The following is a 21,987-nucleotide window of genomic DNA, read 5'->3' on the forward strand; positions in this document are numbered from 1 at the left end:
ATGTTGTTGACATGTTGCTGCACAAGCTGCCCACCCTAGGGCAAATGTGAAACTCCGCCAATGGCGCACAATGAATTTCACTTGCCTTTTACTTGTAATTGGTATTGTTGACAAAGCTGAACCTTGAACCTTGTTGAGCTTTGTCAAATGTGAAGTGGAAATTGCCCTACAATATGCCTCACTGTGCTGCGGCAAAACAATACTACAAATCATGCTACAGTAAAACACACAAGGAGCCAGTGGAAATGTGGAGGTGCAAATGTTTTATTCGTGTTAAATAAAAATCTAATTATGCACACAAATCTTCAGAATTTGGAATGGATCTCAAGAAGAGTTGAAATAACGAATATCTATTTAGAAAACAGATGCCCAGAGCAGCACTCCACCAGTCACCAGGGCTGAGGACCTCCACCTCCCTCTGTCCTCTAGCTGTTGTGGCCCTGAAGAGCCTCTGCCATGAACAACTTCCCAAGGTTCTGGGAGGTGAATTCCTTGACATTCTGGCAGTAATTGTTAATTTGCCCTGTTGGAGGGTACATGCACGCACACGCACACGCGCACACACACACACACGCACACGCACACGTGTGGGAGGAGAAACAGAACGACAAAATATCAAATTAGTGGGAAACCGGGTAAAGAGAAAGAAGAATGTCAACGTGTAGCAGAAAGCCATGTGCTGAGAAACAGCAGGGGACTGACTTGGAGACTGAGTCAATAAACTTCAGATTAATGTAATTTCACGATAATGGCTGAGATAATTACAGAACAAAACCCGAGCTCCTGCGTGGGGAGCAGAGGCAGCTGATGGAGTTTGGAGGGTGGGAAAGCTGGCTACCTGCGATGTGGATCACTGTCCATGCATGGAGATAGAGAGTGAGTGTGTGTGTGCATGCGTGTGTGTGTAATGTGTATAGGATAGGGATGCGGTATCGGTACTCGTGGTATCGGTACTCGACCCGATACAACCCTATTTTGCTGTACTCGTACTCGCCAGATACTTCTCTCGGCAGCGCCCGATACTCTGCTGGGGCGTCACAAGGGGGAGAAAAGTGGGACTGAGTTACTAGGGCTCAAGGTGAAAGCCAGGGCCTTAATTATTTTATACTTTTGCTATTGAAAAATAGCAGATATGCAAGCTCACAGTGCCGCACTGCGAACGAGGCACCAGTGCTCCAACGATACAGCTGCGACCACTTAAAGGCATCAGCATCACGGCATGCCTTGTTGCGCTAAACTTACCTCTAAAGTTGAATCTCTTTCATATATCCTTCACCACCTCACGCAAATTGCAAAGTATAGGCTACTGTAGGTAAGTTAAACTTCCCACTAGAAAGCTGTGTGTGTTTGTTTGTTTGTCACTGTCGCTCGTCTTGAAAGCTCGCTCTCTCGGTGAAGTGTGTGTCTGTCTGCAGGGACGTGCAGAGACATTTTAGAGAGGCAGGGGCTGATATTTCTAGAAGGCCTTTTGGTGGACAATTCTCTTGAATGCAGCCTTCAGTTATGGTATGGAAAGGGCCCGGGGACATTTGCATTTTTTACCATAGTAAAAAAATGCATTCATGGACACTTTTTACAGACTGATCTGGCAGGGGCTCAAGCCCCCTTTGATGTCAAATTGTCAATGTGTGTACGTGCCTGCCTGCCAGTGTAGCACAGCTGAAAAAAGACGATTGATTGAAGAGAATAGAGATTCTGTGGGCTTCGCCACCTAGTGGCGGAAGAAATGACCTTTGGGAACTCAGATTGCTGTGGGCTAAATCAATGAATGCATTTCTGAGAATACCAGAAAAAAAGAATAATTTGACATTATGTTATAGTTGCGGATGAGGATGGATGCGGATATATAAATTGGATAATATATTTTTTTAGAGGGAAAAAAAAAAGCGTAATTTAAATACATTTTGTATTATTAATTGTACTCGTATCGGTACTCGGTATCGGCGAGTACTCAACATGAAGTACTTGTACTCGTACTCGGTCAGCAAAAAAGTGGTATCGGGACATCCCTAGTATAGGACATATAGTATAGGACGCGGCAGGTAAGCGCTGTGGGAGTAACTGATGGGCACATCACGAACTGTGAAGGGCCTGTGTGTGTGTGTGTGTGTGTGTGTGTGTGTGTGTGTGTGAGAGAGAGTACCTGCAATAAGCAGGGTGTCCATGCGTGGTGGGGGCTGAGCAGGCTTGAACATCTTGTTGATGTCCTCTTCGGGCAGCGGGGGCTCTCCTCTGGTCTGCCTCTGGGTATTCTCCTGCTGTCTCCTCTGGAGGTACTGTAACAGGGAACAGATGCAGGGGAGGGGGAGATGAGTATAAAGTGATGAGAGTAGGGCGGGTGTAGGGTAAGAAGGAGGAACAATGACAAGGCAAAATTCACGGTAGATGAGCAAAGACGCAGGACAGGGACGGGAGAGATTATGAGAAGCAAACAAAATTGATGGAGAGGAGGCAGGGGAGGGGAAGAGGAGAGAGTAAGAGAGAAAAGGGGAAGAGGCGGAGTGAGAGTGTAGCAGTGAGGGTTAAAAGAGAAGAACAGGAAAGGAGGCAGGCGGAGATAAATATAGTTGTGGGGAAAGAAATAATGGAAAAAGCGGGCGCGAGATGGACAGAAACGAGGGGAAGAGTGGGAAGGAGGAACAGAAAAATAAGCAGTGTGGCGAGGGTGGAGTGAGAGAAAGGGTGAGGGACCAGCAGACGTGTAAAAGTTGGAAATAGAAGAGAAAGATGTGAAGGAAAATGGCAAGGGAGCAAATGGGGAGGGAGGGGAGGCGAGAGGGGGAGAGTTATAAATGCTGACAGAGATGGAGTGATTTGTGGAGGGCTGACAGTGGGTAAATCAGTGAGGTGCCAGGTCCCTAGAGGAACTAAAAGCCTTGTTAATTTGAAAAGGTGGAGGACAGACAGACACCGCCTGCCTGGCGTAAGGGGAGGCGGTGGCAGGCTAGGAGAAAAGCAGATGGGTTGCTTTAATGCTTTCAACTGCGTCTCCCACGACGCACCTGTATGGCTGACTGAAGCTCACAAAAAAGTGCAGAAGGGAACACTACACAACAAAAAAAGCACAAAGCACACTTTGCACAGATTACTTTTTTTCTCCCCTCCTCTTGAGTTTTGCCTACCGGTGCAGAAAAGCATGACCATGCATAATTGGAACGAAAATACTTAATTGTATGCAAATTTTAGAAGCAAACAAACCAACCGACCAACTGAACAAAAACAACAATGGAAAGGAGGGGGGAATTGGGAGGAGATATTTGCACTACAAAAAGTAATAATTGGTTTGGCACAAAAAACACACATCTATCACTCATGTGATCAACTTCATACTTTAGTCAGTGGGTGTAATGCTGAGGACACAAAGAAGTGCGGTTGAGTGGGTCTCCAGAACCGGCCTGCTCCGGACGGCCTTGACTCAAAGAATCTCTGTACGTACTGTATGTCTGTCTGTCCTTGCCATCTTGGCAATAGGTCATCTGATATATTTCACACGTGGCAGGTGCATTGCCGAGAGCCCAGGGGACTGCAGTGTCGATTTTGAAGTCAATCAGAAGAACAATTCTCAGGATCACTGCACGCAGCTACAGTACACTGTGGTTCTCGATAATGCTGCTAACGGCACATGCGGACGGGCGCCAACAAATTGGTCCACTGCGAATGGGCAATGCGCCCCAAACAGGCATGGCCCCAACAACACTGCATGCAGCAATACTAGGAGACAAAATATTGTCCCATTTCAGACGGCACACACTCTATATTGCAACGCCCCCAAACACCTGTCACTATAAATGCATGAAATCACCGCGTGCATGATTTCAGTTCAGAAATATCAGACTTATTGACTTCAAAGTCGACCCAAGAGGACCAAAGAAGTGCACTACCCGGCGTTGAGTCGGTCTACTCTGTAATCCCTGTTTCCTTTGTCTGTACAACAGTCTACAATTGTTTTATGTATTCTAAGTGTGAACACAGGTACACAGGTAACTGATTCCAGTTGACTGCTTTTAGCTGCAGGTGGTGTATCCCACTGGATCTGGAAATGAGTAGACCTGTGAAATTTGCCTCCTCAATTGAAACAAAAATTAAAGACTGCTTATTAAAATACGTGCATCCATGATCTCTTTTTATGCCCTTGGCTGTATCTAAGCAGCAGTGGTAGATGTCCTGAATTACTGCACAGTGTTGAACTTGAATTTAGTCCAAATGATTCCTTTAGCAATAGTGTATAAAAATGACGTTCTCAGAATGAAAGGGAAAGTGACATTTGCTTTGATAGGGAAAATAAACATGTGCAGGAGAGAACAGAAAAGGTACGCCCACGTTTGGACCCACGCAGGTCTGAGGAAGGCAGACGTCAGCGGTCCCACTCAGGTGGGAGAACAGTTTAGGCTGATAAGAACGCGGTTGATGTTTATCTCACCGTTAACAGCATGAATATATTCAAAAGATGAGTTCTGAAAGGCCAGGGTCTGTACTTCCTCATGTTCGTTACTGTTGGTGAAGGTGAAGATGTAGGCGGTGTGTGTATGTATGTGTGTGAGAGCGAACGAGGCCTTTTTGGTTTTAGCGCCAACATGTGTGTAGAAATCTGTGTATGTCCTGGGGCATGTAAGTTATTGCATTGGGTGCATTTATTTATTTATGAATGTGTATTTATTTTATGTACTGTATATATTTGCGTGTTTTGATTGATTGAGTATTTTATTAGACAAATATGGTTAACAGTACAAGTACAGTTAAACACTCTGCCTAAAAGGAGCATCCCAAATAAGTCCTTTTACGGTCTTTTTTACGTCGGAAGTCCTTGGCATTCAATTCATGGACAAGAAAAAAAATGTACAAGGTAGGGAAAACAAGGAGGTGGGCTAAGGTAAGAAGGGGGGGGGGGCTAATTTCTCACCCGTCTATGGGAGAAGTGATATCTACCTCCGCCTCTTAGTCCAGTAATTTTAGGCCAAAATTAGGCTAAACCTAAAACAAATTGCAATAGTAGCAAACCCAACTGATTTTGTATCCTCAATATGTCCTTAGTGAGAGAAAAAAAGTCCCAAGGAATCCCATCAGGGGAAAGTTTTGAAAACAACCTACCTACCTTCACTTACTATACACTACACTATAAAGGAAAAAATGACTCCCAAAAAATCTGCTTTAAGTGGGATGTGAGGGGTCAAACTAGGGGTTTTTAATTATTCTGAATCCATTGCAAGCATTTGTTTTGCACGAAAAATATTCCTTGGGCAAGAAATGGCCCCTCAAAACGATGGTTTAGTGATGATTCATCAATTTTCACAGTCTTTTGGGGTCTGTTTTTATGATTTTGCACAACAGTGTGTGTGTGTGTGTGTGTGTGTGTGTGTGTGTGTGTGTGTGCGCGCGCGCACAGACGCGTGCACATGTGTTTGTTACCTGGTGTTTCTGCTGTTGCTGCTTGCTGAGGTTTCGGCTGTAGGTGTTGTATTTGACAATGTCCTGGCTCATGTCATCCACTCTGTCCATCAACAGCTGCAGGCTCTTCTCCAGGTGGTTACTGTGGAAGACATAAGCATGTCATTCACACATTTATATTACAGCTCCTTTCAGGGGACACAGATCTTTTTTAAAATGACTTTTTTGAAAATGAAGGCTGACAAAATGTCATCATCACAGCACAAATTTGTGGCAGCCAATGTTGATTCACGGCCCTGACTGGTAACATCAATTCCTCCCTGACATTTGGCTGCATATAATCTGCCTTCAAGTCAAGAGTTATTCCTCTTTTCAGGCAACCAACCCTTGATCCATTAGAAGACAGAACTTTCTCAATACTGCACCTGCACACAGAATAGCGCGTTGGACCACACAAGTCTGGTTTCAAGGTGCCCTATACGGATATGCGGTTAAACCCTGAGGAAGACTGTTCCTGTCTAAATGTTGGTTGATCCTATTAATACAACTTTTGCAACGTGGCTGGGAGCTGTGCAGCCTCATTCTTGTCAAACATTATTATTTGCCGTGGTCAGCACCTCATCAACACAGGCTCCTGTGTTTACCCGCCCTATACAGATATAGCATAATATTACTGCACACATTCTTAGCTATGTTGACACTCACACTGCACTACAGATACCGATACTCTCACCTTCAGTACTCCCTACTGCCACTGTGAACCATCAGATGTTGCTCACTAGCCTGGTGGTCGTGTAGAGTACTGGCCTGCACTCTCTGCTTTTCCCTCCAACCTGACATTAACATTCAGATTATCAGATACCCTGCATCCATGTGCCCTCGCCTCTGGGGTTCCCCAGAGCTCGGTCCTGGGTTCCTTCCTCTTATCTCTCCACACTCAATCTCTTGGTTCTGTCATCACATGCCACATCCTTCCCACCTACTGCTTTCCTGACATCTTCCTTCCCTTCCTCTGACACCACAAGTTGAAGTGTGCATTTCCACTTGCCCAGCTGACATCTCGGGTTAGATTGTCTGTGCCCGCCACCTAAAATTGTTGTCAACCTTGTCAAGGCTGAGCGGCTCTTTCTTTGCAAATCTTGCCCTCTGCAGGATCTCTCCATCACGGTTGACAACTACCACACAGACTCCTGCCCCCAGACTGACAGGGGTATAAGTGTGATCCTAAACAATCAACCATCATGTGAGGCCAATATTGCATCCACAACCTGACGCCTGCTGTGCTTTTCTACTTTATCACCCATGTAATCCCTCCTGCAACAGGGATTCTGCCAAGCTCCTTGTTCAAGGTTTAGCCATCACCCATGTGAGTCTGTTGTAATTTCTTACTGTGTGGACTCCCTGAGTACCCTCTTCAGCCTCTTTCAATCACCTGAACAATGCAGCCTAGGTCGTCTCCCAATTTCTCTCCACTGGCTCCCTTTGGATAGTGGGCTCAAATAAAAAATAAAAAATAAACGTTGATACGGGCACCTTAGATCAGTAAGGGGTCTGCAACGCATACCTCCTCCCTGGGGTCCATAACAGCACTCGAGCCCATAATGTTCAACTAGAGGGCACTCTGTATGTATAATGTAAATTAAAATAAATAAATAAATAAATAAATGTAAATACTGTATATACACCCACACACATATTATACTGTACATTTATTATGTGCTCAGAATATGCTTTTCTGCATACCTTGTCCTCTGTTCTAACGAGTGGTTATTTCAGTTACAGCTGCCTTTCTATCAGTACCAACCAAGCCTGCCGATCATCCTGACCTCTGGCATCAACATGGCATTTTTGTCGACAGAACTGCTGTTTGTTATACTACTATACTAGGATACTTTCTTGTAAAACCTAGAGATGGTTGTGTGTGAAAATCCCAGTAGATGAGACCTGTGCGCCTTGACTGAGCAGATGGCCGGTGAGTCTATATACGTTTGTACTTCAGAATGTGTGTGCGCGTGTGTGGACATATACTCTCAGGCACATGCACACACACACATAATTACGCGCTGCCTCTATTATGGTATCCGTTCCGTTTCTTGCTCCATGCTATTCTCTACTATTAACACACAATAAATGAGAGAAAAGCCCCTTTTATGCCCTATGGGCCATACAGGCTAATCCATCAAATCTATTGGCCTGTGTGTGTGTGTGTGTGTGTGTGTGTGTGTGTGTGTGTGTGTGTGTGTGTGTGTGTGTGTGTGTGTGTGTGTGTGTGTGTGTGTGTGTGTGTGTGTGTGTGTGTGTGTACAGTCACATGCATGTGTTTACTGGGTACTGCGACTTTGAACTTGGCAGATATTTTCCACCACATTAATAATGGATAGGAATTTAACGACACTGTAATTTTTTCCTACATTTTTAGTTGTGGAAAATAGTGTGGTTGGCCAAATGCCCAACATTCCTTGGTACTGTGACTTTGAACTTTGCAGTTATTTTTTACCACTTCCTTGAAACATCAATAATGCATATGAATTTAACGACACTAATATTTCCAAAACGTTTAGTTGTTGAAAGTAGTGGTTGCTGGTTGGCCAACTCTCCAACATGTACAATGAGAACATAGGAAACTTCCACATTACACATAGGTACAGGGCACAGACAGTCACCCACATAGACACGTAGTCACGTACAGTACAGCACATAAGCACATTTGCATTTACGGAGGCAACGAAGCATGCATAATTGCATATTGCATACATCTGCAAATGCAGTTAATGCACTAATATACTTTTGGCTTCGTCACCACAGCTGGGCTGCCAGCTGACACTTTCAACCATTAACATTCTCATCACATTTAATACATGTGAAGAAGACACTCAACAAATAGGCCCACCAAGTGCTTGCAGACGTAGACACGCAGAGCAAGCCGATACGACTACAAACAGTGACGCATTACAGGTCCTAACTTTGTTTCTGGCACAGGCAATTACTGATGAACTCCACCTGACATTTCACCACAACATTTTCACAATGCCGTGCTTGCTTGCTCCCCGATAAACATCCTCACCCATATTCTCATCTCTGGCACATGAACAGCAAAGTGTGTTTCGCTATGTGTGTGTATGTGTCCTGAATGTGATTGATGAAATATTCCTCCAAATGCTCAAATTCCAGCTGCTCACTGCTTTTTTTGTGTGGGTTGCAGGCGCCCAGCCCACAGCCCTGAAGAACACTGACATTCAGCTCGACTATGCTCCAACATTACTGTTAACACCTAAATCACATCAGTGCACAGTTGCTCTTTCCATTGCACAAGACCCCAATGCAAGTCGATTATGTGACCGGAAAAATATTTCACATATTTTCAAAAATGTTGCCGTTAAGATAAACTCAAAAGAACAGTTTTCAGGAGCATTTCACTCCGACCTTGAATAGTGTGCTGTGACTAGTCATATCAGCACATACAATGCAACCCTTGACAAGTTGACCCCCTAAGCCACTCCGAGAGCTAGGATAAAACCCTGCTTCTCATGATATTCCAGGGGTTTAAGGACCCATCTCTGCAACATTGCATTTTGGCCAAGGACCAAATCCTACCAGAATACTTTCCTCCTGTCCACCCACACATTTAACGCACACCGTGCTCTCACACCGGAAAGATGCCGATTTAAAACTTTGGGTCTCATTCATTCATTAAAATCTCATAAAGTCAATGCAAGCTTCCACACTGGCCACAAATTTCCGCAGAGCGAAAAGGCGGCCTTTATTCATTTGATTTTGTGTCGAATTTTGCGAGCATTCGCTGGCAAACTCCTCTCTGCCCATATCAAAGCAAGCCAACTATCAAATTTCAAGAGAGAGAGAGAGAGAGAGAGAGAGAGAGAGAGAGAGAGAGAGAGAGAGAGAGAGAGAGAGAATGGTCGAGGGACCATCCCTTTGCATTGAGGCCGAGGGAAACAGTGTCTCGTCTGTGTGGCGGCTTAGTTACTAGTACTGCCGTCAGTGGTAGAAAAAGTACTCGAATTTCTTACAAGTAAAAGTATATGGTTTATGTACGTTTTATTATAATTTATAGCTGCAAAGTAACTAGAAACTAATGTTTTCAAATAAATAGTTGAGTAAAAATACAATAGGATCTGAAATGTAGTGGAGTAGAAGTAAAAGTAAAAGCAAATTGGGCATACTCAAGTAAAGTACAAATACCTACAGTACTCAAGTAAATGTACTTACTTAAATGTTACTTTACACCACTGGTTGCTGCTACTGCAGCCTGGCTGCTGCTGGGAAACCCTTGTGGTGGTGGGCTCTCTTATGTGATGTGCTGCCAGCCCCAAAACAATTCGCACCACAGAGTAAGGCATCCAATATCAAAGTCACTATTCGACGTTGTTCACCGAAGTCGAATATATATCTTTTTTTCTCTATTTTTTTTTAAATACATATTATTTCTTCATGGTTTATACAGTTTGGCTAGATAGGAAGTCATAAGAATGAGTTGTCAATGCCCCTGGTAGATGATTTTGTTAATGCTCTAATACTGATGTCATGGGTCAAGTTTCGTCTCCCGGAAACCAATTACCAGTGGGAAAAACAGCGGCCAGCCGGCAACTCGATGTCATGATGGAGGAAGAGCCAGCTAATGCAACTGTCACTACTAGACCGAGAATTGTTCGTTTTTACTGGATGAAAAAAATGTATATACATTTCCTGTCGAATATTCGACTATTCGAATATTTTAAGGTATTCGAATTCGAATACTAAAAATCACTATTCGTAAATGCCCTACCACTTTATTCAATTTGACACATTTTATACGCATATTTGCGTCACGGTAGGTGTGTAAAGAACAAAGAAACAAGCTAATATTTCTCATTTTCAGGTCGCTTATTCGCGTCGTGTTGCCAATTCACCAGTGCGTAATGACCTTCAGGATGGAAACAAATCCCCCCCCCCTGAAAATTGCAATTCCAATAACAGCCAGGATGAAGGACCGCATGGTTAAACTGGTATCAGTCTTTATGCTTATTGGTTCAGACTGAGAATTAATATGATGCTCTTCAACCACGAGATTCAATTTATCATGCGGGATCAGCACCCTTTCATACTGTACCACATCGTGGAATTAATTTCCCTTTGATCAAATGCGGCATCATTTTGCACTGATGATATTGCACATTGTGAATTTCGTGCTATTTTGATTAATTACAGCAAGCGTAAATTGAGCATCTTCCATTGTTTTACACAGACGGCTATACAGATAAATGAGAGCGGTGTGATGAATCACACCATGTTCACACATTGCAGTTCTGTGTTACCAACAATACTATGGGCTGATGCCCAAAGAGCCAGAGTACTGAACACAACAATCCAACACTTTGTGAACAGTGGTACCAGCTAGTGGTGGGCGATTTGGAAAAATACAATATCACAATATTCACGATCTTACCACGATTCTTTTTCATGTTGGTTTTCATGGTTATTTTTCAAGTTAATTAACAGTACAACCACCTACAAGGTAACAAAAACAGACCAAGTGTTCCTCAAAGTAGGGTCCAGGGACTCTCTGGGTTCCCTTTGGGAAGTCTAAATTTGACCCTTAAAGGAGTAGTTCACCCCCAAAATGACCGTTTTCTATTGCTACTACTGGACAACTAAATTTCCCCCTTGGGATAATAAAGGTATCTATCTATCTATTGATTAGTCACACCATGGAGACTAGAGTTCAATAATATTTTTAGTTTTTTATCGCATTCCTAAGACAAAAATGTGATAACAATAAATTTACCCCCATTCGTTCAATGGGGGTAAATTTACTCGAATAAAATTTTTGTCTTAGGAATGTGACAAAAACCAAAAAATATTATTGAACTCTAGTCTCCATGGCGTGACTAATCAATAGAAAAAGTCATTTTGGGGGTGAACTACTCCTTTAAGTATGTAACTCTGACAGTATACAAATGAAACCAAATGGACCCGTAAAAATGTAGACCTCCCAAAGGGGAAACATTGACATTTTGAAAGTTTGAGAACCACTGATTTAGACCAAAATGCAGGTTTAAATGGATTCTGCAATGAATCTCTGTATTAACAATTCAACAGGATTTTTTTATAAGGCTCCCTCATTGTATCACGATATATACAATATCTCTGAAAAGGCATATCGTGGAGACATTGTATCGTCTCAGCGATATTTATCACCATATCACCCAACCCTAGTACCAGCATGTGATGATTTTCACTCTCAAGGTACAAATGGTCATAACGCCTCCAACCCCAAGCTTGTGTATATGCTCACCATACTTAGGTGAGTGTGCGTGCGTGTGTGCGTGCACACTCTCCAGATCAGATGGAACTGGCTGTGTGCAAACAACAGTGAGGGTAGCAGTGAACCATGAGTGCTTCAGGTTTGTGAAAATGAGCCAAGAGAGCATGGATGGGAGAGATGCATTGCCAGAAAAACTATTTCCTAAAATATAAGGCCTATACATATACCACTGTAGTGAGTGACTCAGATCTGGAAACGGGAAAGAGCACAGACAACTTTGGCTGAGAGTGTGAACCAGAGACTGTTATGAAACACAAGCCCTACATGTATTTTCAGACGGCACACAGCACGTCCCCTAGACAAGCCTCAGTGTCTGGCATTGATTTGCAGTCATTTCCAATCACCGTTCCTAAGGTCCTGCTGCAACCATGGCCCTTAATGCCATTTGCTGTAATAAAAAAGGACGAGGTTTCCGTTTAGATGTGGGCGCGAAAGGAATCGCAAGCTGAATAATGCATCAAATCTTACAATGAAAAGGTTCAATTATTCAGAAAGGTCAACCAGCCTCCCGATCAATGGTGAATTAGAAATCAAAGTGCATCAAGGGGTTTCCTATCATCAGTGATTCTGTTTTAAGGCCAGGTTCAACAGCAGCATGCACATGTTATGTGTGACGGGGTCTGGTCCTTCCTCTGCCACAGAGAACAATAGAGGAAATGGCTTCGACTGTATTGATCAGCGGCCAGCAGAGGGTCGATAATCAGGGAAATTAGTATAGAGGGCATCAAATATTGTTTTACGCAGCTGCCAAGGAAATTATGTTAAGTTGACTGCCAAGCTTACGGTTACCGTTTTAGCATAATGCAGCCTTTCTTAAAAAGATGGGCACAGACTCAAAATGGGTCACTGGCCCGTTTCTGCTGGGAATAATACAGTATGTTTTCACAAGCCTGGGTCTCTGGGTGTGAAACAATATTTCATTTGGATCCCAGGCTAAAAATGTTTCACAACCCTTCTTTACAGCTTTAGTTTAAATATCTCTCCCAGCAGACTTAACCACTGCCCTCTTTGTTAGTCATCCAGTTAGTTAGTTACCTTGTTAGGAACATTGCAGCAGTCACAGCCCCAATTAATGGCTACCCGATTACAATATTAAGTGTAACGACTTCTGCCATTTTAAATTACGGGTTTGAAGAAGCATTGTTGTATCAATGTCAATAATGCTAGTATTCTTGCCGTTAGGGGGGAAACAATTCCCATGGTGTAGAGTAGGGGTGGGCGATATGGAAAAATACAATATCACGATATTTTCCCAAGCTGTATCACGATACACGATTTTATCACAATTCTTTTGGTTTTGATGGTTATTTTTCAAGTTACTTGACAAAAACTAGACTCTCTGGGTTCCTTTTGGGAGGTCTAAATTGAACTTTACAAGTATGTACCTCTGACAGTATACAAATGAAACCAAATGGACCCGTAAGGGTCCATTTGGTTTCATTTGCGTGGGTGGGGGTTTCCCAGAACTCATGTGTGTTTCAAAGTACACCAGCGCCGCCGCCGTACCGTACCGCGCATCGCGGTAAAATGCGGTAAAATGCGATCGTATCGATCTCGCTATGAAACACCAGTAGCAGGCATGTTATGTTGTGTTTGATTACTAGTTCGTAGTGCTCCTATTCTGACTGTTTCTTTGGTTAGCAAAAAAGTCTTGTTTAATTTAATGACTATAGAGAAACTGGACAGATTTGTGTGATGTTTGGACAAAGTCTGTAGGAGTACCGTCAAGAAATGTGTTTTGCAACCATCAGCCTTGTGGTGGGGCTATAACAGGCCCATCTTTAAAATTCGGGCAGAGGTTCTGCTCTGGCATCCAGGGAGTGCGGGTGCAGTTTCGCTGCGAACTGCGAAACGGTGCCATTGATTATCTGTTCACAGACGGACACACACACGGACGGACCGAGAGGGTGCAAAACATAGTCTCGGACATGCCTTTCGGCCTGGCGGAGACAATAATGGACGAATACACTTTTATTTGTATCTTTAACTCGGCATGGTATGCTGCCGAGCAGCCAGCAACAACGGATGCGTTTCAGCGTTAAGCCGCCTTCAGCATTGTCTTCTTATATTTCACTTTAATGTTTGCTGTTTTTTGCAATATTACATAATACAATTTTGTGTTAATTCAGTGAATATGCAATATTATTTTACATTTTTGCCACACTAAAGAGAATGGGGCCCCACCATTTCTTTTTTTAAATAACCCAATTGCTTTGTCAAAACCGATTCTGTACTATGGTCCCTGTTGCTGCTAAGCCCCAGTGTTGGCCTGGGGAGGGTTTAGATAACCACATGCCTCCCCGGATAGAGAGTCGCCAGCTGCTTCTTTTCACCCCAGCGCAAAGAACTTCACCAGGAGAGCATAACGGCTACTGACCAGGCGCCATGACTAACCAGTACAAGTCACCAGTGCAGCAACAAGGATGCAACCCCCTGCTGGCTTCCCACCAGGAACACTGCCAACAGGCTCTGAGCAAAACACTATATCTATGTTCCCAGAAGGTAGCATAGCCATTTCCTGTTCCCCTTTTGTTTCCCATAGCTTTGTTTGATTGGCTCAGCAGCAGATTTGAACCTGAAAAAAAAAACTAAACAAATACCATGCACCAAAAGGGATCTTATTTTTGACTGCATAACATTCAAGTTGGCCAAATAAATATATACCTTGTGGTTTGAAAGTATAGACCACACTGCATAACAATATAAATATAGTACTAGTAAGACGCCTCAGGGCGAGGTCACGCCACAGTGATGTGGACATCAGGGATCTCCCTGGCATCACAGGGATCTCCATTTTAGTCTAGTAATTCTAGGAAAAAAATCCACTCAGGTTGGAAAAAATTGTGTTATTTAGTTTCTCAACTGATTCTGACAGGAAATTAGGTCTACTAGCCAGGATAAAAAATCTACCATAATCTGCTCACTGCAAATACCCACAGTGGCCAAATCAAGTTGGGCTCCCATCGACTTTCTATACAGGAGGAAAATACCCAGAAAAATATCTGCTTTAAGTAGGATGTGAGGTGTCTAACTAGGGGTTTGTCATGATGCTGAATCCATTGCAAGCATTTGTTTTGCACAAAAAACATTCCTTGGGCTAAAAATGGCCCCAGAAAATGATGGTTTAGTGATGAAAAGTGATGAGTCATCACTTTTCATCAGTTTTGTGGGCGTTTTCTGGGGCCAATGAATGTTTTTTTGTGCAAAACAAATGCTTGCAATGGATTCAGCATCATGACAAACCCCTAGTTAGACCCCTCACATCCTACTTAAAGCAGATGTTTTTTCGGGGTATTTTCCTCCTGTATAGAAAGTCGATGGGAGCCCAACTTGATTTGGCCACTGTGGGTATTTGCAGTGAGCAGATTATGGTAGATTTTTTATCCTGGCTAGTAGACCTAATTTCCTGTCAGAATCAGTTGAAAAACTAAATAACACAATTTTTTCCAACCTCAGCTTTATTTTTACTGGACTATATCTCCATATATGGGCATAAAAGGGATTGTTCCCCCGGCATCACAGGGATCTCTCTAACAGGGCATCATTAATATTGATGACATCAGGGAACTCCATATATGGGCATAAAAGGTTTTCTGTTAGTGTGACATCACAGTGAAGCCAACGTGTGACGTCAGAGCAGCAAACCCTGTTTGTTTGAGTGGTTCCCCTGGCATCACAGTGACATCAGAGCATGATGTCAGAGCGGCAAACCCATAGACCATAAAAATGTGTACACGTCTACACCGACGGACACGGACAAGCTGTGACGTTTCTCATAGTAAACTGCGACCTTTAGCCGCTTCAACAGTTCTTTGGAAATGAGCTACATAAATAAATTTTCATACATGCAATCCATCACTACCATCAACATTATCATCTCTGGTCAGAACAATGCCATTTTCTCGAGTGGAACCGCATTCATTCAGCCCAAGACACGACAATGACATTGACAAATGTGGCTGCAGATTGGAAAATGAGACAAAGGGAAAAACATTAAATAAAAGCCATTATCTTTGCTTTCTTTGAGGGGCTGGAGACAGTGGGTGGGGGGTGTAGAGAGATGGACACCGCTATCCAAGGGCAGCGCTATGCAGCAATGTGACAACTTTGGGAAACAATTTCATCTTGCCAGACATCCCATCGGCAGTCATGCCCCCCTTTCAAGTCACATCAAAAACAAAGCCTTAGCTTCGACTTCGGAGTACTGTAGTAATGAAACAAAATGTTATAGGGTTGAGTGAAGTATTGGCCTAGGTCAATTTGACAATTTGCAACAAATGATTGGGCTGGCCCTGACGGCTAGGCATGTGCATCCTAGATACCTTTACACGCGGGATACCTCATTTAGTTCACAGGTTGCTTGTTTAATGTGACAGCGACAAACGGTGCAAAAGCACAACATCCCCTGCTGTGCGTCACCACAGTGCGCGAGGAAGCATGGTGCGTTTTGCACCATAGCAGGCAGCACATATGTATGACACATGGAGTTGATACAGTGCCAGGTTCCCATAGCCACCCACAGCAAGGTTTTACATTAGCAGCTTCACATCTGTTGCTCCGTTCACAGCAGTGGCTGTGAGCTATATCGTGATAAATGACTGCGGATCAATTCTCCTGATGGTGAGAACCTGCGAGTCCTGAATATGCATATTAACCCATTAAGACGAGACTACGAATGCCTTCTAAATCAAGCTGTAGTACTCAAACTCAAAAGATTTTTCTAAAAATGTATAAAGATGTACAAGCTCGCAGCGTGGCATGAAGTGACGCGCTGTGAGCTTGTATGTATGCTATTTTTGAATAGCCAATGCTAAAATCTAAAATGACACCTGCTTTCCCGGCTTGAATGGGTTGTTAAAAGGTAAACCAGAGGACGATATGGAGCTCCTGATAATTGAGGTCATATCCCCCATGTAAAGAAATGTAATAAATAAAAAAGCACATTGATACTGCGTTTAAAACTCTGGATTCCCCACTTCCTACAAGCAACGTTTTTGTAAAACAGCCTTTAAGATTGCAGTTCCTAGTCAGGAGCTCAGGCATAATACCATTCCATTACTCACAATGTATTGACTTGATATCAAAACGGCTGTGCACGCCACCATCAACAGTAAACAATTTTACTTTTAGAAGATTGTACGGTTTTTATATGATTTTGTGAAATTGTAAAATGTTAAAAACATAGTTGTTGTCGTGTGGGAGTGCATGTCTCATAAATAAGGCTAGTCATTCCTGCAACTGACATGGGTTCAAAACTAAACCCCCTCACCCTCCCCGCCTCTCTCTCTCTCACAGTTCCTGTCTCTCTGTCTGGTATAAAGCATAAAATGCCAAAAATAAATCTAAAAACAAAAAAACAATACATTTGTTGCTGATGCTTGTAAACAACTATAAAACCCACACTTGAGTGCAGGAGGCCATTTTCTCCCTACCATGGCAGCTCAACCACACAGAGATCAGTAATGACATTCTACCACCCCACGCATAAAGGAGTGCAGCTTGAAATTTCTTTATTTCTGTTTAACATGCCTTGATATTTTCATGGAACACGATCTCGATTCAGATGATTAGTCACAAGGATGAGGATTAATCATATTCATAGGCAAATTTACAATTAACTTACATATATCCTATTTATTTAGGTGTAGCTGGCAACAAGAACCTATATATTTTGTAAGCATGAAAAAACAATTATGTGTACTTTTCTATGACCAACTAAAATAATTTAGTGCAGATTACAATAAGTACTACAAAATAATGATTTGCCATACACACCGTTATGGCCCTGGTATGGTGGCCAAACTGCTTAGCTGACATAGATTAAGGAGCAGGGAGTTCCCCGACATTGAATCAATTTTAATTTAGGACTGTGATCAATCATTGCAATGAAACCAGCCTTTAGGCATTAAGTGATACGGCGACATTTAATTTTTGAGCGATGCAAGCCACTCCAATACGTGACTTTGTGTGTATGTTCATGTGTATATGTACGTCCCTATCCCGTATGTCCCTTTTTTGATTGGACAATATCCAACCCCCTGCGACATCATGTGGGTCTATATACGCCATCATCATGTACTTAGTATACTACTCGAAACCACAATGTTTCTTCAGGAGCAGTACACACAGTAGGGATGGGACGATATGAAAATGTCAAATCACAATTATTGTGACAAAAGAAATTGCGATTTATGATATTATCGCAATTTTCAAAATCCATTATCTTGGGCGGAACATTTGATAGAGAGTGAAAAAAAGGCTGTTTCAAGTATGTATATTATAAGTACCTTTAACCAAAGGGTTTAAGTGGTATCGGATATGCAGCTTGGGAAAATAAAAAGTGAATTGATCCCAGTGCATGACAGAGGACAATATCACGATTTATTAAATCTCCACAATACGATTATCGTGTATCGTCCCATCCCTAACTCGAAACCACAATTCCATCAGGAACAGTATACACAGTATTTTTGTTAAATCTGTTTAAGTCTTTACTTTCATGAGGCATTTGTCACAGTGGGCAAACAAAGTATTTATATTGAATGGGTGATGGGCATTGACTACAATGCGTTTGATTTTGACTGTTGACTGGGTCAAAATCAAACCCATCAAGCTCAAACTCCAGGCTGAGCGTAGATCGATCAGGTGTCAAAGCAGAGGTGACACGGGATGATTCAAAAGGCCCCCCTACAGTTTCTGAAGACATGGGACACCAGACACAGTTCACGTGTTGACCACAATGTCCCAGGTTCAAGCCTGGCTTGGGGAGCTGTGTCCCCCCTTCTGTTCTGTGCTGTCTCTCTTCTCTGTACTGTCAGATCACCTAAATATATGTATTATTCTAGGGTCTGTAAAATAATACTTTTTACAAGCCACTGTGACTTCATTCCCCCACAGGTCTTAGACCTGTGCGCTCTGTAGGCGGAGATCTCCAATTGTCTGGCTACGGGAGACTAGGCTATATATACTGTTGCATGCTCTGACCTGCTGGAGAGGTTGAGCAGCTCGTGCTTGTCAGCGACCGTCGACTTCTCCTCCAGCTCCCACATGAGCACGTTGATGAGATGGGAGTTCTTGATCACGATGGGCACCTCCTCGAACATGTGCTCAAATCCAATGTTGGCCTTCTTAAGGCTTATGGAGGGAGAGACGCAGCAGGGGTAGAGGGGAGAGAAAGAGGGGATAACAAGGCACAAGAGGGGAGATTTAGGTGAGAATAATTAAGAAAAGGAAGGGAAAGAGGAAAAAGATGAGGGAGATACAAGAGGATAATGAGTACAGAAAATAATAGGAAACAAAAGGTACCATGTTCAGAAACATTGTAAAGCACAACATAGTTACAATAGCAAAGAAAACTAGATTTATACTGGGAGCAAGGATTACATAAATACAAAATACAACATCTATACTATAATTTTGCGAATGTCTGTCTGAGTGAGTGTCTGTCTGTCTGTCTGTCTGTCTGTCTGTCTGTCTGTCTGAGTGTCAGCGTTTCTCCTCAGTGGCTGGAGCAATTGATCTGAAATCGCATCACCATTAGCATATGAACACACCTGACATAACTGTGAAGCCTGTTTGTCACTTTCACAAATCATATGCTGTATATTAGCATTTTTATGGTGTAACTACTATCTATTCTGCATCTAGCATGAGGCATATCTATTCTGCATCTAGCATGGGCCAACATGTTTAACCAGCTCTGTGTGTGCGTGTGCGTGTGTGGGTGGGCGGGGGGGGGGGGGGGGGGGCAGGGGGGGGGGGGGGTGTTGGCTGGCCCTCTTTCAGATGTTGTCATGTAGATCGGTACACAGTATCTCTGTAGCCTTTAAACGAAACGGGTATTTCTTACATTGATGCTCCTACATATTATCATGCAAGCACCAGAAAGTTACTTTCCATCCCTCATATACTGTGTGTACAGTGCACACCCCATAACCCACACACTGCACATCATTTCGGAGCTCATATCTTTGAACGGGTAAGGACTAGTTTGCATTTAATCCACAAAGGACAGACCAACCAAAAATCAACTTAATTGATGGTGAACAAGTCTGCTTAAATAGCCAAATGCTTTCATTTAGTCCTGTTAATTGTGCAAATCAGCACTTGATCACGTTCTCTCCAACCCTCTCCCCATTTCGGCTTGCTCTATCTGACATGGTGCTGTTAACACAAAATAGATCTCCAAGTTTGTTTAATGTCTCATTTAAAACCAATAACACTGAATGCTTTATTTACCCCACCACTTGAGGTTTGCACTGCAGTTCAGTGTGTGAACTGCAAATTAAATATTGTATGGCTCTAATGTTGGCCTGTTAAATACATTGTGCTTGTTATGGGATCAATAGGCTCATTGCATTCATCTGTTGGGAGCACTGCGCCAGAATAGAACAAGTTTATGACCGTCGAATGTAAGACACATGGAAACAGTCTGCCAAACTGATCAGTTGCTCCTTGTTGGTCATTTTGCAGGATGTTGTTTGGAATTCCAAATAAACTGTCTGCTGAAGCAAACTTTAAGATGACAGGTAGCTTCTGCAGAAATGGAAATATTGCCGTCAGTGTGGGTGGGGATTGGCTTATAGGACCAAATCAATATGGTTAACATAGTGGGCTATAAAGATCATCTATAATGATAAAAATACCGTTGGTCATACTCATTGGGAAAGAAATCTATCTACCTTTCATTCAAATTTTGCCCATGAATTATTACCCTCAAAGTGCCCATAAAGTTATTTTTTAAAGGGCTCTATCTGTAGTCGACAGGTCAGGGAGAAGGTAGCCTGGGCTGGCTTCCAATTTCGGGCTTTTGATCCGGTCGGGAGCGGAAGAGCTCCTACGTTTTTCTGTAGTCCAAAACGGACTACACTTTGGCCGGAAACAACGACCGGAAACAGTTTTAACCAGGTTTTAACCCGTACTTGCGCATGCGCTAACTACTTGCGCATGCGCTAAAAAAGTATCTGTGGGCTTATGTAACATCAAATAAACTCAAATGAAAGAGGTCGCCTTTCCTGACGTAGTTATGTTTAAAAAAAAAAAAGAAGAAGAAAAGAAAAACCTGCGGCACTTTTGAAGTTTTATGACTTGGGGATAATTCAGATTCAGATTTCCTGTTCACCCTGGAAATAATGGATTGGAGACAAGTTCGGTGTTGCATAGCGATATTGTCCCTACCTGCCCTTAACTGCCCCCTCTATATCACAGGCTTATTGGGAACGCTGACGGCTACAAACTGGCCCTGTAATAACTCATAAGCACTAATGAAAAGCTGCAGAAATTAGCAGGATTGACTACAGGCCAAACACACTGGGTCAATAATTGAGCGGTTGGCCATAAAGATACAGGTAGGAGAAGAGGGAGAGAAAGTAGGAATGATACAAAGGGGGTAACACTATTTTGATATCACGGGGTGGTTACATTTAGGCAAAATACTTTGTGTACATTTGTCAAAAAAATATGTATGTATTGTGTGTGTGTGTGTGTGTGTGTGTGTGTGTGTGTGCAGGTGCGTGTCTGTGTGTGTGTGCTTGGACTACTTGTGCTTGGACTACTTGTAATGAGGGCCATTTGGAGAATGGCCCTCATTACACTCATTTTTAACTGCAATTTAAAAGCAATTAGGCTCGGCCTTGGGGTCAAAAAGGGCATAAACATGGTACATTTGTTTATTAGACGGGCAAGGGTGATCTGAAAAATCATTATCATCCATCTCCAACAGCCACTAACTGGCTCCTCACATTGATATGCTGATAGCGGAAGCCCTAGTGTGTCTATACATACATTTGTTTGTGTATATCTTATATCAGCTTTGTCACTTCATGAAGTTCCTTAGCATGTAGCTAGAATGTATGAGCAACTCACCCCTCAGGTGTAAAGTCCTTCTCCTTGCAGATTTCCATAAGTTTAGGGGTCAGCCTGTAGGCCTTGAGGGACAGGGAGCCTTGGGCGGTCTTTATAGGGTCTAGGATGGACAGACAGAAGCACAAAGTGGTTAACAAAAATAAAAGATTGTACCACTACCAACCGATGTGCTGGGTCAAGGGACCATCCCCTAATGCTTGCTTTTCAATTCATTTCTTTCACCACTTTGTTCTTACATTGTTGGTTGCTTTACAATAGTACTACACAGGAGAGTAGACCATATTTGCATCATGAAAAGTACAATAATGAATATAAATACCTCTGTGGGAAAGGATTTTTCCCCCGCTATGATTATTTCAGTTTATAGGACTAGCCATTGGTTGTACATTAGTATACTATTCTCTAAAGGTCCCTGA

The 21,987-nt window shown here is 42.8% G+C and overlaps 1 protein-coding gene across 1 annotated transcript in view; it reads right to left on the reverse strand.

The window, feature by feature from the left end:
- Positions 1–243: 243 nt before the first annotated feature.
- Positions 244–21,987, reverse strand: part of LOC308280273 (eukaryotic translation initiation factor 3 subunit H) — a 64,303-nt gene continuing 42,559 nt past the window's right edge. Inside the window, exons 4-8 of the mRNA XM_080720533.1 lie at positions 21,572–21,671; positions 18,692–18,841; positions 5,407–5,527; positions 2,144–2,276; positions 244–523 (exon numbers count right to left, since the gene is read on the reverse strand). Coding sequence (XP_080576659.1) covers positions 426–523; positions 2,144–2,276; positions 5,407–5,527; positions 18,692–18,841; positions 21,572–21,671 — 602 coding nt within the window. The 3' untranslated portion in view covers positions 244–425. The remainder of the gene's footprint in view (positions 524–2,143; positions 2,277–5,406; positions 5,528–18,691; positions 18,842–21,571; positions 21,672–21,987) is intronic.

Source organism: Nannobrachium achirus (assembly GCF_963921795.1).
Source record: "Nannobrachium achirus genome assembly, chromosome: 2".
Taxonomy (NCBI): domain Eukaryota; kingdom Metazoa; phylum Chordata; class Actinopteri; order Myctophiformes; family Myctophidae; genus Nannobrachium; species Nannobrachium achirus.